The 15,822-nt window shown below is 40.6% G+C and overlaps 1 protein-coding gene across 3 annotated transcripts in view; it reads left to right on the top strand.

Moving 5' to 3' along the window:
* KCNH6 (potassium voltage-gated channel subfamily H member 6) overlaps positions 1–15,822 on the top strand; it is a 158,106-nt gene that overhangs the window by 82,976 nt on the left and 59,308 nt on the right. For 2 of the 3 annotated variants that reach the window (XM_073004050.2, XM_073004051.2), the window contains one exon: positions 7,893–8,104. In XM_073004050.2, coding sequence (XP_072860151.2) covers positions 7,893–8,104 — 212 coding nt within the window. Of the gene's footprint in view, positions 1–4,371; positions 6,055–7,892; positions 8,105–15,822 lie in introns of those variants that run through there. The other variant, XM_073004049.2, reaches the window with a different exon arrangement.

Raw genomic sequence — 15,822 nt, 5'->3', positions numbered from 1 at the left:
CGAAGAGTCGGACACAACAAGTAAACAACAACAAAAACTGACTGCTACCATTCATGGATGACTGACTTGTCATGGCGAAGGAGCTTGAGTAATTCAAAGAAGCTATGGGCTATGCCGTGCAGGGACACCCAAGATGGACAGGTCATAGTGGAGAGCTCGGACTAAATGCGATCCACCTGGAGCAGGAACTGGCAAGCCACTCCAGTATCTTTGCCAAGAAAACACCATGGACAGAAACAAAAGGCTAAAAGATATGACGCTGGAAGATGAGCCCCTCAGGGCAGAAGGTGTCCAACATGCTACTGAGGAAGAGTGGAGGACAAGTACAAGTAGCTCCAGAGCTAATGAAATGGTTGGGCCAAAGCTGAAAGGATGCTCAGCTGCAGATGTCCCTGGAAGTGAAAGGAAAGTCTGATGCTGCAAATAAAAATACTGCATAGGAACCTGGAATGTAAGATCTATGAACCTTGGTAAGCTGGATGTGGTCAAACAGGAGATGACAAGAATAAACATTGACATTCTGGGTGTCAGTGAATTAAAATGGACAGGAATGGGCAAATTCAATTCAGATGATTATCATATCTACTATTGTGGGCAAGAATCCCATAGAATGGAGTAGCCCTCCTAGTCAACAAAAGAGTGGGAAAGGCTGTACTGGGATACAACCTCAAAAATGATAGAATGATTTCAATACGAATTCAATGTAGACCTTTCAGCGTCACAGTAATCCAGGTTTATGCACCAACCACCAATACTGAAGAGGCTGAATTTGACCAATTCTATGAAGACGTACTACACATTTTGGAAGTGACACCAAATAAAGATGTTCTCATTATAAGGGACTGGAATGCTAAAGTAGGGAGCTAAGAGATAAAAGGAGCAACAGGGAAGTTTGGCCTTGGAGTTCAAAACGAAGCAGGGCAAAGGCTAATAGACTTTTGTCAAGAGAACAAGCTGGTCATCACAAACACTTTTTTCCAACAACACAAGAGGCGACTCTACACATGGGCATCACCAGATGGGCAATACCGAAATCAGATTGATTATGTTCTCTGCAGCCAAAGATGAAGAAGCTCTATACAGTCAGCAAAAACAAGACGTGGAGCTGATTGTGACTCTGATCATCAGCTTCTTATAGCAAAACTCAAGCTTAAACTGAAGAAAGTAGGAAAAACCACTGGGCTAGTCAGGTATAATCTAAACCAAATCCCTTATGAATACACAGTGGAAGTGAAGAACAGATTTGAGGAACTAGATTTGGTGGACAGAGTGCCTGAAGAACTTTGGATAGAGGCTCGTAACATTGTCCAGGAGGCAGCAACAAAAACCATCCGAAAGAAAAGGAAATGCAAGAAAGCAAAGTGGTTGTCCAACAAGGCCTTGCAAATAGCACAAAAGAAAAGGGAAACATAATGCAAGGGAGATAGGGAAAGTTACAAAATGTTGAATGCAGACTTCCAAAGAATAGCAAGGAGAGACAAGATGGTCTTCTTAAATGAACAGTGCAAAAAAAAAAGAGGAAAATAATAGAAAGGGAAAAACCAGATATGTGTTCAAGAAAATTGGAGATGTTAAAGGAACATTTTGTGCAAAGATGGACATGATAAAGGACAAAAATGGTAGGGACATAACAGAAGCAGAAGACACTCATTTCACACGCTAGCAAGGTTATGCTCAAAATCCTACAAGGTAGGCTTGAGCAGGATGTGGACCGAGAACTCCCAGAAGTACAAGCTGGATTTCAGAGGAACAGAGGAACTAGAGACGAAATTGCTAACATGTGCTGGATTATGGAGAAAGCCAGAGAGTTCCAGAAAAAGATCTACTTCTGCTTCATTGACTATGCAAAAACCTTTGACTGTGTCAACCACAACAAACTATGGCAAGTTCTTAAAGAAATGGGAGTGCCTGACCACCTTATCTATCTCCTGAGAAATCTATATGTAGAACTGGAAGCAACAGTTAGAACTGGATATGGAACAAGTGATTGGTTCAAAATTAGGAAAGGAGTACAACAAGGCTGTATATTGTCTCCCTGCTTATTTAACTTACATGCAGAATACATCATGTGAAAGACTGGACTGGACGAATCCCAAGCCAGAATTAAGACTGCCGGAAGAAATATCAACAATCTCAGATATGCAAATGATACCACTCTGATGGCAGAAAGTGAGGAGGAATTAAAGAAAATGAGGGTGAAAAAGGAGAGCGCAAAAAAATGGTCTGAAGCTCAACATCAAAAAAACTAAGATCGTGGCCATTGGTTCCATCACCTCCTGGCAAATTGAAGGGGAAAACATGGAAGCAGTGACAGATTTTACTTTCTTGGGCTCCATGATCACTGCAGATGCTGGTAGCAGCCACAAAATTAAAAGACGCCTACTTCTTGGGAGGAAAGCAATGACAAACCTAGACAGCATCTTAAAGAGCAGACATATCACCTTGCTGACAAAGGTCCGCATAGTCAAAGCTATGGTTTTTTTCCAGTAGTGATGTATGGAAGTGAAAGCTGGACCATAAAGAAGGCTGACCACTGAAGAATTGATGTTTTTGAATTGTGGTGCTGGAGGAGGCTCTTGAGAGTCCCCTGGACTGCAAGGAGATCAAACTTATCCATTCTGAAGGCAATCAACCCTGAGTGCTCACTGGAAGGACAGATCCTGAAGCTGAGGTTCCAATACTTTGGCCATCTCATGAGAAGAGAAGATTCCCTGGAAAAGCCCCTGAAGTTGGGATAGTGTGAAGGCAAGAGGAGAAGGGGACGACAGAGGACGAGATGTTGGACAGTGTCATCGAAGCTACCTACATGAATTTGACCAAACTCCAGGAGGCAGTATAAGACAGGAGGGCCTGCCGTGCTTTGGTCCATGGGGTCATGAAGAGTCGGACACGATTTAATGACTAAACAACAACAAACTGACTGCTGCTGCTACCAATATCATTGCCACCACTATCACCTAATTTTTCTAGGATTGTCATCCTATGTTGCCATCCAGTATCCTGTTTCACCTCATCTATATCTTAATAGAGAGACTGCTTTTACAAAGTTTCCAGGCCACTGGAAAAGAAAGTTGCAAGACACCTGTGCTGTATAAGCATCTTGGAAGAATGTTTACTTCCATTAAGAAGTCTGGATTTATTTTTGTCTGGTCACCACTTTCATATCCTAAAAAGTCTCAGGGTATGTTCACGTGGGTAAATAGATCACAATTTGGACCCTTTGTGGAACAGTCTCATGCAATCTAATTCCCAGTATTTACACGTACAAGGAAATGTGTTCCAGCCCAAACCCAATCTATGTCCAAGTTGGACCTTTTTGGTCCAGCTGTAGGACTATTACTTTTGGGGTTGGGTTGGAGTGATTGTCCAGCAGATGTTACATGTCATTTTAATCCTCAGGTATCATGGATTAGGAGAATGAATTTTAGGGCTCCTCTGAACAAGGCACTCAATAGCTAATGAGCACAGACCTTAACCCAAGTTTCTGTCTGCAGCCTCTTAAAACCCCGTTTCTTTTTATTTTAAGAAATCGGCCATCTTCAAGAAATCTAAAACTATTTTAAAAAATCTTGAACAGCCACTCTAAAAATAATTTTCTTTGCTAGATTTTAATTTTGTTATTGTTGTAGTGGCTCAGTTCTAAACTGAAAGCTTCCTCTGGAAGTCCTTTGCAGTACAAAACTACTAATCCACTTCTGTCTTTAAAAAGAACTATATACTTATCTTAAGGATCTTCTCTGTTGGATTGTTGTTTTAGTATAGTGGGTCCCGACCTTGGGTTCCCAGATGTTTGTGAATTACAACTCCCAGAAATCCTGGCCAGCACAGCTAGTGGTGAAGGCTCCAGGGAAATTAAACCAAGAACATCTACAGGGACCCAAGGTTGGGCATCACTGGTGTTTAGCAGATTAGCACTAAATGGAAAGGTTCTGTTAGGTGACCTTGAGAGCAGGCACCTGCTACTAATCTGCTTTGGGCAATGTCGCATATTTCATCTACTCAACATGTAAAGATTTTGTTGTTTTTTAATAAGCAAAATTAGTAGGAACAAAAAAAGGTCCTAAAACCCATAGTTTTTTGTATTTGAGGTGATTTAGTGTCTCATTCAATGAATATTATATTGGGACAAAAATGTTTTTGGTAACCCATGATGAAAGAAAACATAAGTGCCATGTCTTATTTATTAGTATGATATCATTGATATCAGTAAATGCAAGATGTGCATGTATAAACATGTCACTGACTCAGCATCTCAGTACCTTAAAATTCTCACTGAGTTCAGAAAATACCCCACAATAACTCAGTGTAAGATTATATTATCCGAGATAATGACAAAAAGTTGCAGAATCCCCAGATTTGGGGGCCGGGGAAAACCAGTCCCCAATAAGCAAGATCTTTCTCCCATCTGTCTCTGCTGTTTTTGATTTACTAACTTAGCCTCAGCAGAGGAGACTGTTCTGACTAAGCTGCTTAAAAAGTTTGTCCTAGGTGCATTCACATATCACGAACTCACTCATCGTTAGGTGTAGGAGCACGTTTTGTTTTTCCCTTTGGGGAGAACTACATGAATTGATGTCCTCTGTGGTGTTCCTTTCAAACCAGTAATAATCACACAGTCTGTACAGCAGCAGCAATTGCTTTAGAGCTGCTTTCTTTATGGTAAATAAATACACTGTAAATAGAACATTACTTTATTGTGTGTTCATAAGCAAGGTGTATCGTTGCAAGGGGCCTATACTGTATCTCCTTTTCTCCAGACATGCTGATTTCTTCCCACCTCCTCCATTTATTCCCCTTTCAGAATAAGTGTAACACCTTTGTTTACAGAGAAAATTCCCTTATAAGAAGAGCTATGCCACTGTCAGGAAAGCTGTTTTTCTACAATACTAGCATTCTGCCAGAGTGGAGTTTGAGATCATCTTATATGTAAGAAACAGTGTGTGCTTCAAAAGCTATATTTCTTGTGGTAATATCCTGATTCATGCAAATAAGTTTTAAATAGAAGCCAAAAATCCTGCTGCTTAGCATAGTCAATTGCATTAAAGTAGGCCATTGAATCAATGGGGACTTGATTAATCTACTCCATAATTTCCATTGATTTAAATGGGCCTACTCTAACTTTAACTTACTATGCTAAAGTAAGTTAGTTACAAAAGGCCCACTTGAACCAATGGAAAGTACAGATGAGTTGGTTCACCTGATCCCCATTAATTCAATGGGCCTACTTGAGTGTAATTTACTATGCTAAGCAAGAGGATTTTGGCTAGTGAGACTTAGGTGTGACTAACTTTGCCTATGCCTGTTAGGGATATCATTTAAGAGACTAAGCTATAAACTAGGATGTTTCTGTTTCCATTCTCACCTCTGCCATTAAATCAGTCAGTAGCCCCAGATAAGCCACTATTCCTATTGCCTTAGCTCTGTATCTGTAACAGAATTGACATATCTGGAGAGTTGTGCTAAGGATCATCATATATGAAATGTCTAGAATTCTCTAAAGCGTTACAGTTGAGCAACTACAGAAAGGTAACCAAAGCTACGGAAACCGGGAGGGGCTTGCTAATTCAGGAATGAACCAAACCAAGAAGATGTCCCAATTGGACCATCATCCTATTGCCATGACTGTGCTTCACTTCCCAGCCTTTACTCCTTCCCTTTACCTACCCTCTCTTGTTGCTTTAAACCATGCAAGAGCTCTTCTTAATGGAAACACTTTCTTCCTGGCTGTCTTAAAGCCCGGAGGGGACTCTTTCAAACTGAGGGAGCTGAAGACATTGACTGCAGAGATCAGTGGCCAAGCGGAAACAGAAGCACTCCTGGGGAAAGAGAGAAGGCAAAGCCTGGAGATTGCACCTGATACTGAAGTACATCACTTACCCCCAGCACAAGAACTGCCTCCCCTTGGCCCTCGAGGGCCACGTCCTGCCAGAAGTTTGTGCCGGTTCCAGTCTTGGGGCAGCTTCCATAGCCTTCGCCAGGTCTCCTCATTGGAGAATTTGGAGGCTGCAAAATCTGAGTTCCAGGGAAAGTTCAGGGAAAGGAGAGCAAACTCAGGTAGGGTATAGTACTCACGCTGTCATCTCTGTGCTGTTGGGTTACCACTGAGTGTGATTGTTTCTTTGCTCTTATGATCATTACAGAAGCTGGTTAAAGAGACATGGAGTGCCTTCTCCCATTAAACTGGTGTCAGCATCCAAATATGTGTTAAACCCCAGATATTTCTTGATATGTCTTATGATTAAAAAGACTGGATTTTCCTCTTGTAAGGAGTAAACTTTTGTATGGGATAAGACTATTGCAACTTACTCCTGTCAGGAATGTCTTTAATTGTTAACTGATCTGAATTCACAGTGGGTAGACCACCAAACTGAATGCAGAAAGCAAAACATCCCTGAAGTATGTCTCATTGTTGCTGGACTTATGTGTGTATGATCTTTTGCCTCTGATCTGCTAACTTGGGTTGATGGGAGTTGCAGGCCAACAAGATTTGGAAGCCTGGACATGACACTAATGGGGCAGTAAATGAACGAATGCCCCATCCTTGCCTTACAGAGAAGATGACAAGAGCTAGAGAGGGGACAGACAAATCTTTGTGGGGGGACTGACAGATAAGAAATGGCATAATATGACAATACCTCTGAGTGTTACCTATTTCTAGCCCAATCTCACCACATATGGATTGGAGAGATGAAATGGCAACTAGAACATTATAAGCCAAGCCATGGATCTCAGGGCATAGCAAGCCAGTAGGCCCTCAACTTCACAGTGTTTGGCACAGTCTTTTAAAATCACACATTGAAATACTTAATGGGCAGTATTTGGCAGTAACTATAACAACTGAGGGACGTGGTGGCGCTGCGGGCTAAACCGCAGAAGCCTGTGCTGCAGGATCAGAAGACCCAGCAGTTGTAAGATCGAATCCACACGACAGAGTGAGTGCCCGTCGCTTGTCCCAGCTCCCGCCAACTTAGCGGTTCGAAAGCATGCAAATGCAAGTAGATAAATAGGGACCACCTCGGTGGGAAGGTAACAGCGTTCCGTGTCTAAGTCGCACTGGCCACGTGACCACGGAAGATTGTCTTCGGACAAATGCTGGCTCTATGGCTTGGAAACGGGGATGAGCACCGCCCCCTAGAGGCAAACACGACTGGACAAAAATTATCAAGGGGAACCTTTACCTTTATAACAACTGACACAACCACAGATCTCTGTATAGCTGCCATTGTGAAAGGAAACAGTCTTATAACACAAAGGGGTAACAACATGGGGTGATGCCAAGGGTGATACAGTTGTGGCAGCAGTTTGTGACCCTGTGACCTGCTTTACAGAGTACAGTAGTTCAATTGAAGATACATGAATAAAGAAACCATGGTTGAATGTGTAAAATAATAAAAACTCTTCTTGAATTATATCTACAAAGAAAATAGAAAAAAATGTAACATGTAATTGTATTTGATTAATAAAGCTAAGAAAAATACATTTTTAAACTGAAAAAAAAAATATAAGGCATCATTTTTGAACATGACCTCTGTTTATAGGCCAGCCAGGCCTAATCCCATTGAGGGGCAAAAAACCTGAGGATGGAGAGTAGGGGACTTAAATTGTCCCTCAACAGTTAGAACAAGACAGCAAACTGAATAGGTACACAGTTCACTTGGTAATGATTGAGCAATATTTTATATTTGTATTTAAATTACAGCTATTCTTTCTACATTTTTATGTGCATACATAGATTAGCATGGGCAAATCCTGCCATGAGGTTAAAATGTATTGAAAGCAGTGCTGAAAGTCGTGGGAATCAAGTGCAGAAATGAGAAGGGAGGCATGAGTTGTCCACGTTGAGTGTTCCTGGCAACCTAATTGGACAAAATCTTCATTGCCTTTCCTTCCAGAAGCATCACAAATCAAGACCAGCCAGAATTCCACGTCGGACTCCGATCTGATGAAATATAGGACCATCAGTCAGATACCGCAGTTCACCCTCAACTTTGTGGAGTTCAACCTAGAGAAACACCGGTCAGGCTCCACCACAGAAATTGAGATTATTGCACCACACAAAGTGGCAGAACGCACCCAGCAGAATGTAACTGAAAAAGTCACTCAGGTAGGTGGATCCTCAATTTTCTGACCACCAGAGGTAGTGCGGTGTAGTCAAATATGGCTTCTATCAGGACTGGGGGGGGGGGGGGCAAAATGGGATGAGGGGAAATTTGCAAAAATCACTTTTTTCTTTTCTTTTTCCTTTTTTATGTTTTTGGACTATACCTCCAAGACTTCCCTAGAGGCCATGCTAGCTATGGAACTCTCAGAAATGTAGTCCCAAAAAATTATGCTTTGAAACTCTAAAATAAAATAAAATAAAATGGGACCCCACCCCAACCCCCCCAAAAAAACCTGGATCATACATAGGACAAGAGAGAAGAACATGAGGTGACCCTTGAGGATCACTAACTTTTATGATGGTTTTATTTCCTAAGGGTGAAATGAATTTGTGGAGCCTACATCTTCTATTGCTATAATAGGTAGTTTATCTCCACGACTGTCTGAGACAAGCGACAAAATGGTGCTCCCAACCTAGATCAGGAATGCAGTATAGGCCATCTGGCACATACAACTCTGTCCATAACTGGGAGGGGGGGTAACTGTGAAGCTCAGGAGGGATGCCTGGAGTTTATACCCTTGCTTCTCAGCATCTGCCATCTGAGGCTGTTGTTTCACTGTGCCTAATGGTAGAACTGACCATGGGTGTCCCTGAGTGCTGGATACCACATACATAGGCTGGAGCTGGGCTAACTCCACTTTATCCTGTGCTTGGGTTTCCAAGTCCAGGATCCTGTTCTCTGCTGGAAACAGGATCCTGGACAGATTGTTGGTCTAATCCAGGAGGACTCTTCTTATGCTCTTATGATGAACAACTGTGGCTCCTTGATTTTTCATGTTTGACCTCCTCAGGTGGACCTCTTTCATCTTATTTGTGCTGCTCTTCCCAAACACTTTGAAACAACCTTGGGGGCATGATGTTTCTTCCTGGAGGTTTTGGCTTAGATTTTGCATGTGCTGTTGCAAGGGAGCAGGGAGGACATAAAACAGTTGCCACGTAGGGGATACTGCTGCTAGGCAACAGGATTGATGCCTGATCAGTAGCGACACCAGTTTGTCAATACTGGGTCATTAGCTGGCTGGAGGTGACAGGATTGGAGTTGACAGGTCATTGCTGAAGGCTGGACAGAAAGGGCAGAGTCTATGAGCACTCTGCTATTGTGGATATGACACCACAGTAATCTTGCCAGTAAACATTAGCCATTAATCCTGCTGGTTCCAGAAAGATGCCTCAAGAATGTGCCCTAATCCAAGATGCATTTCATGTTGATAGACTGAATGGTAATAATTCTCACCCTCCCTGTTTACTATGTCAGTTTCCCCTAACTTAGACTTTGTGGTGCACAACCAGCTGCAGAACTAGGAGATATTACTTTCTAGTGGCCATGCTGGCAGGGGAACTTGGGAGCTGTAGTAACAAAAGCTAATGTTTCCCTCTCTGTCACCTTTTGAGTTACTAATTTAAAAGGAGCATAGAGGAAAGGGCACATAGGAAAGAGTGTGGGGGGCATCTAAAATGTCACAGGTGCCTCAGTTTTAATCATTTATCTTCAGAATGAGGAAGAATTCTTTCCCTACAGTTTCTGACAGTGTGGTAGAAGCAGGAAAAGCCAGTGTGGGTTCATTCCCAACCCACAGAGAGCATGTTGCCTGCATCTAGCTTAGTTCCATACTTTTGATTTCTGTTTTGGCACACCACCGTGTTTGAAAATAACATCAGTGGTGGCATTAGTAAAGTCGGAAAATTACATATGTCACTGGATCTTAGAAGTGCCTTGTTTTCTTGGATATGGAGAAAGAGTCTGAAACATGGGCTGTGCCTAAAGAAACCTGGAAAGATTAGAGGATGTAATTTATCTCCTGAAATCCACCAGCCAGCATAGCCATTGCAAGTTGAAGTGTGAAAAATTAAGTTTGAAGCTCTAATAGAAACAACAATGTGTTCAAGTTCATCTTGAAAAGGACTCTAGAAGGTGGGAAATAGTACCTGGAAGAGCACAAGACATGGCAACCATGGGACAGGCAGTAAAAGAGACTGAGGTCTCTAAGTAATACCTGTACTGGTGTTTCCTGTCTCCCTTTCTCTTGTCCCTAGTACTTCCAAGTACTTTCTAGAGTGCTACACCAAAACATATATATGATGCACATTAACATTGTGTAATTATAAAATGTTCAAGGAATTGGCAATTTGAAGATCTGTTTGTGGATCTTTTCTGCAAAATGCATGAGTCGCCCTCTCCAATTCTAATGTAACATTGTAGATGTATATGTTTCAGCAGGGAAGAGTTATACTAGAATCCAACTCAACGGCCAAACTTCGGAACGGAGGATGAATTTGTCTCTGTTGTGGAGAAAACAAGAAAATAAGGCCCTACTAATGAAAAAGTCTGCAAAAGTATTACTAGCCTACTCACCCACCCACCCACTTCCGTGTCAGGAATAATTCATGTAGTGTATTTGGAGTGTGATTACAGCTCTTCCTCACCACTCTGGGGAGTGATGTAAGCAATGCAGTGTCTAGGCTAGGGAGCACTGCACCGCTCCCCTCTCCCCTCGCTCAGTCTGGCTCCCTTGCTCACACAGGCAGCACTTACTTTCAACGTACAGATAGAAATGAGTCTGAAACTGAAGCTGAAACCGGTGAGTGGTGGGAGAATGGGGTTTGTGTGTATGAAGCAATGATGACTGTGGCCTAATTTTTTGCTTTGTCCTCTGGAAGGATAAGCTGGCAAAGGGAACGGGGTCTTTAAAAACTGCTCTTATGGAAATATACCCAAAAGTTGGATTTTCAGAATAGAACCTTTCTTTGTCCTCCATGCTATCCGCAGTGCTCTTTTATAAACTTTTCTTAGTTGGACCCTTCTGCTGACTGTATTGCAACATGACTTAACTTCATTTGGAGGTGATCAAGAATGCCATTAGCTTTCTTTCCGGGCTGCTGTGAAAACCATACACTTTTTTAATAAAAGAGAAGTGCTAGGACTGAATTTTAGTGGATTCTGACTCAGTATGATTCATCTTTCTCATGGTCTGCAGATTTGTTGCTTTGCCATGGTATCTTTCCGCATTGCATGGCTCAGATTTATCTAAACTTTTGATCATTTGAACAAAAATACTTCATGGGCAAAATGTTTCTGGGGTCATCCTTCCAATGACATCAGCTTGTGAATTCATATGCTTATTTCATTTTTTTATATTCCTGTGGCATGAATCAAATTTTAGAAAAGATTAGTATAATAGAGTGGCACTTGGTTTGGTAAAGGGGAGAAAACGCATGATGTAGAAAACCCTAGTACTTCCTCAATTATGAGAAATAGCTTGTGGTGGTCAATGCTCTGAGTATCAAAAGTAGAGAGGGAAATTTCCATCAGAAGTAGAGAGGGGAATTTCCATATGTCACTATGGAGTGGCATAGTATCCAGCACTCCAAAATTAAACATAATTTTAATTATGTAAAAAAGAGGTGAAACCTCTTAGCTTTTTAGGAAATTCTAGCCATTCTAATGCAAAATAGTAATTTTTCCAGGTCCTTGTTTTGAGAGGTGAAGATGAAGGTTTGGAGATAAGACTTCTATTCTCTAAGATGAATTCAAGAAGTACTGTCATGTAGATCAGGTTCTAGCCCTGGAATTCTTCCCAGAATGTCTTACTTGTTTCTGTGCCTGAACGCAATGCTTGAGGTCTCTTTCAGTTGTCTGTGTGTCATAAAGGCAGCAAAAGAGCTTAGGGAAGAGTACAGTAGCTTCAGCTTCAATTGGCAAAGATGTTCTAGGCCCCCTTCCTCTAGGTCTTCCAGACTGTGGATTATATAGAAGGTTTGAGTGCAAATACAGGAAACCTAAGGCTTCTGTTGATAATGTTTGTTGATTATGAAAACAGAAGGCCATTTGGAGACCTCAAGGAGAAACTGATACATCATGCGGTTTTCTGGAGAAACATTGAGCAACCTATGTTTGTTGACTAAGTATAAGTCTAAGATAAATAAGTATTAAGGGTGGTAATATCCTAAAGGTGTAGTGGAGGTATATAGGCAGAGCACATAAGAGAAATTCTGTGTTTTTCTACTTTCTCTGAAGACAGTTCACCTGTAGAATGTTAAGCATGGACTATGAAAGGCACCTTATGCAGGAAGGTAGGATGCATATTAAAGCAATAATTATAATTAAACAGGCCAATGTAACTGTACATTGCTAAATAATCCAGTTCTTCATATTCATTTAAATTAAGACATACAATGATGTATCTGCAGTCTGAGATTATTTTAGAATCAAATTATACTTTACAGATTGCAATTAGAGGAGAGAACTCTAATTTTCTGAAATATGTCAGTTGTCACAGCACAAGCTTTTCACATCTCCCATAATTTGAAGGTCAGCTTGCTTTGTTTTGTGAATGGACATTGGGAAGTAAACATGGGCTTTGTTCACAGGTAGGATTGTTCAGACATAAAGGTGTGCCAGAATCAAGTCTTTGGAATATCAATATGATTTTGGCCATTAATAACATGTAATTAAGGCCAAACATGTCCAGTTTCTCTAGTCTTTCCTGACGGGGCTTGGTTTCCTGTCCCCTGATCATGCTTGCTGCCCTTCTCTGAATCTTTTCCAGTTTGTCTTCATCTTCTTAAAGTACGGTCTCCAGAACTAGGCAAAGTATTCAAGATAAGGCCTAATCAGTGCTGAATAGCGGGGAACTAGTACTTCACCCGATTTGGAGACTATACTTCTGTTCATGCAGCTTAAAATAGCATTTGCCTTTTTTGCAATCACATTGTACTGTTTGTTCATATTCTACTTGTGATCTACAACAATTCCTACAATAATATGGACTAGGTAGGCCTTCCATGACTTTGCAAAGTTCTTCTGCACCCTTGTGCAGATGATAGGACTCCACAGTTAAATTGGGATATGAGGAGGGGGAAGAAAGATATTCCATAAGACACAGATACATTCCTTGCTACCTGTGTGGTCTAGTGTCAAACATTAATGACAGAAAGACACTTGTGCAACATCCTGTGTATCCGTTGCTCCAAAATAATGTAATTTCACAGGCAAGCTGAATATTGCGGGCACAAGGCAAACCTCAGTACAATCAGTAGGAGACTTTCTGCCCACTTCTACAAGTTCCAAGTTAGGGAGTGTTGTCTGTCCAGCTTCTGAAACCTTTCGTCACAAAAGATCAGACTCTTGAGGGGTAGCTCTGTGTCCACGATTTGTCATGGCACTTGTATATGCAACCTTTCCACTGGAACAATTGGATTGTAGTCACTTTTTCCTACTCCATGATCCCTCCCTTAGGAGCCACGTAATTAGCCTCTTGTCTTTTGATTGGTGCATTCCTCTCAATCTAGGGACTAGTAGTGATTGATTAGTTTTGATTAATTTCTACTAAGCTCCCAAATGCCCTTTGCAGTCCAATGTCTCCTTACTGTATATATGTGAGAGTGTATATATGCATTCAGAGAGAGAGAGAGACACAAAGGCTACATCTGTTTCATATATGGCATGATTATCTGTATGGCCTGGTAGTGGGGCTCCAAATCCAGGATTGGAGCTGTCTTCTAAAAGCTATACAACAGAATTTTCTACAAGTGTCAGGCTACAATTCCCATCACCCATTGGTGATGCTAAATGGAAGATAATGAGAGTTGTAATCTGGTACAGTAAAATCCAGATGCATCGGATACTTGTTTCATTTCTTGTTCAGCAGATCACTAATGATGCTGTCTGAATACAATGGAAATACTAATACTGGGTGCAATATTAGGGAATGCTGCTATATATTATCAGAATAATGTAGCTGTAATATAATTCTGTTACTGGCATGGCTACTTCAGTGCCTTTACTGGCACAGCCTGTTCCTTCTCAGTATCATGAAGTATGCAAATATTTGTGGTCAGTTAATTACTATGTTTTTAAAAAATTAATAATTGTATTGTGTCAACATAGCAAAGGTTTTCTGGTCCTTCTGATAACTGTAGAATTAGTCTTACTTTCAATCCTACCCACTTCTATTCACATCTAATTTATACATATTGATTTGTTGTACATCTTGGATATTTTCTTGTGCTGATGCAAAACTAGAAGTCATGGGTGTGAGCATTGCACAAGGCAGCTAACCTACATGATATAACTGTTGTTGTTATGTGCCATTAAATCACCTCTGACCTATGGCAAACCTAATGAATTTGTGGCTTTCAAAATGTCCTATCATTAACCACTCAATTCAGCTCTTGCAAATTCAAGGCTGTGGCTTCCTGTATTGAGTCAATTCATCTGATTCTTGTTTTTCCTATTTTCCTGTTGCCTTATTTTTCCCAGCATTATTGTTTTTTGCAAGAAGTCTTTTCTTGTTATTATGTGCAGAAAATATGACAGGCTTGGTTTTGTAATTTTTCCCTCTAGAAACCATTCAGCCTTGATTTTATCTGAGATCCACTCATCTGTCTTTCTAGTGATCTGTAGTATCCATAAACTGCCCTCCAGGACCACAGCATGGATGATTATGGTTTTTATCTTCAATGACATATCCTTACACTTTAGGATCATTTTAATTCCTCCGTATCTGCTTTTCTGAGTCTCAGTATTGTTCTGATTTCTTGGCTCACGTTTCTATTTGGACTGGTGGCTGAACTAAGGATCATTGTCGTCGTCATCATCATCTGGAAAAGGAAACACCTGCATAGTGACATTACTGAACAATGAAGAGAAGGCTTATCATCCAGAATAAATTGTTTTCAGAACTGCAATTGCAAAAACTAGAAAAGCTGGCAAAAGAAAAATCAACACAGAATAATGACCATAGTATGGAAGACAAATGGAGGATACAGGCAGACACAACAGTAGAAGAGAATGTATCATTAGAGGAACAGCTTATGAAACAACCCAGAAATTATGAGTTGACAGAATGGCAGACATCACTGAGGGAAAAAATAGTAAACCATGTTAGCCAAAACACAGAAAGACAAAGGCTCTTCATTTTGCACCAATTACAAATAAAGCAGTGAAACATCTACTGACAGATGCAAATCTACTAATCCCAACAATCCCAACCAGTATACTAAAGGAAATAAACCAGCTCATGTATAGCACAGCTATCATAATAACCATGGATTCCCAGAAAACCCCTGGCACTCTAAATTTGAAAATCCAGCTGGGGAAAAAAAAACAAATTGTGCACAGAGATTAGCGACTTAAAACATTTGAAAGATTTAAAACTTAAAAATGAAAAAGTGAAATCCAGACTATGCAAAAGATAAGACCTGGAAGGAAAATAGTTGTTTAAATTATGGAAGAATTAAAACAGAGGTAACAGCTACAGCAAAGAAAATTGAAAATAATATTATGGACACTTGAAACAATATCGAGAAAACACACAATTTCAAAATATTCTATAAATTTCAAAAATTATTCTATAAATCTCTCAGAGAAAATGCAGAGCAAAAAGAATTAGGCCCATATAAAGAGGGAGGCTCTAAAATTTGGGGGGGGGGGATTGGGAAACTCCAACTGGACACAACAAAAACACCTCATATATTAAAGGTATTTGTAAAGATAAAGGAAAATGTATGGCTGATATTGTAGAGACAACTGATATGATAAAGAGACAAGTAAAAGCTGTGAAAAACTGGAGTGCACCTGAACCAGATGAGCTGCATAGATCTTGGTTAAAGCATTTAACAAGTCTCCATCAACATATAGCAGTGCAATTTAATCACTTACT

Source organism: Pogona vitticeps, chromosome 6 (genome assembly GCF_051106095.1).
Source record: "Pogona vitticeps strain Pit_001003342236 chromosome 6, PviZW2.1, whole genome shotgun sequence".
NCBI lineage: Eukaryota > Metazoa > Chordata > Lepidosauria > Squamata > Agamidae > Pogona > Pogona vitticeps.
The sequence above is the reverse complement of the archived record's forward strand: the minus strand, read 5'-3'. Positions and strand labels throughout refer to the sequence as shown.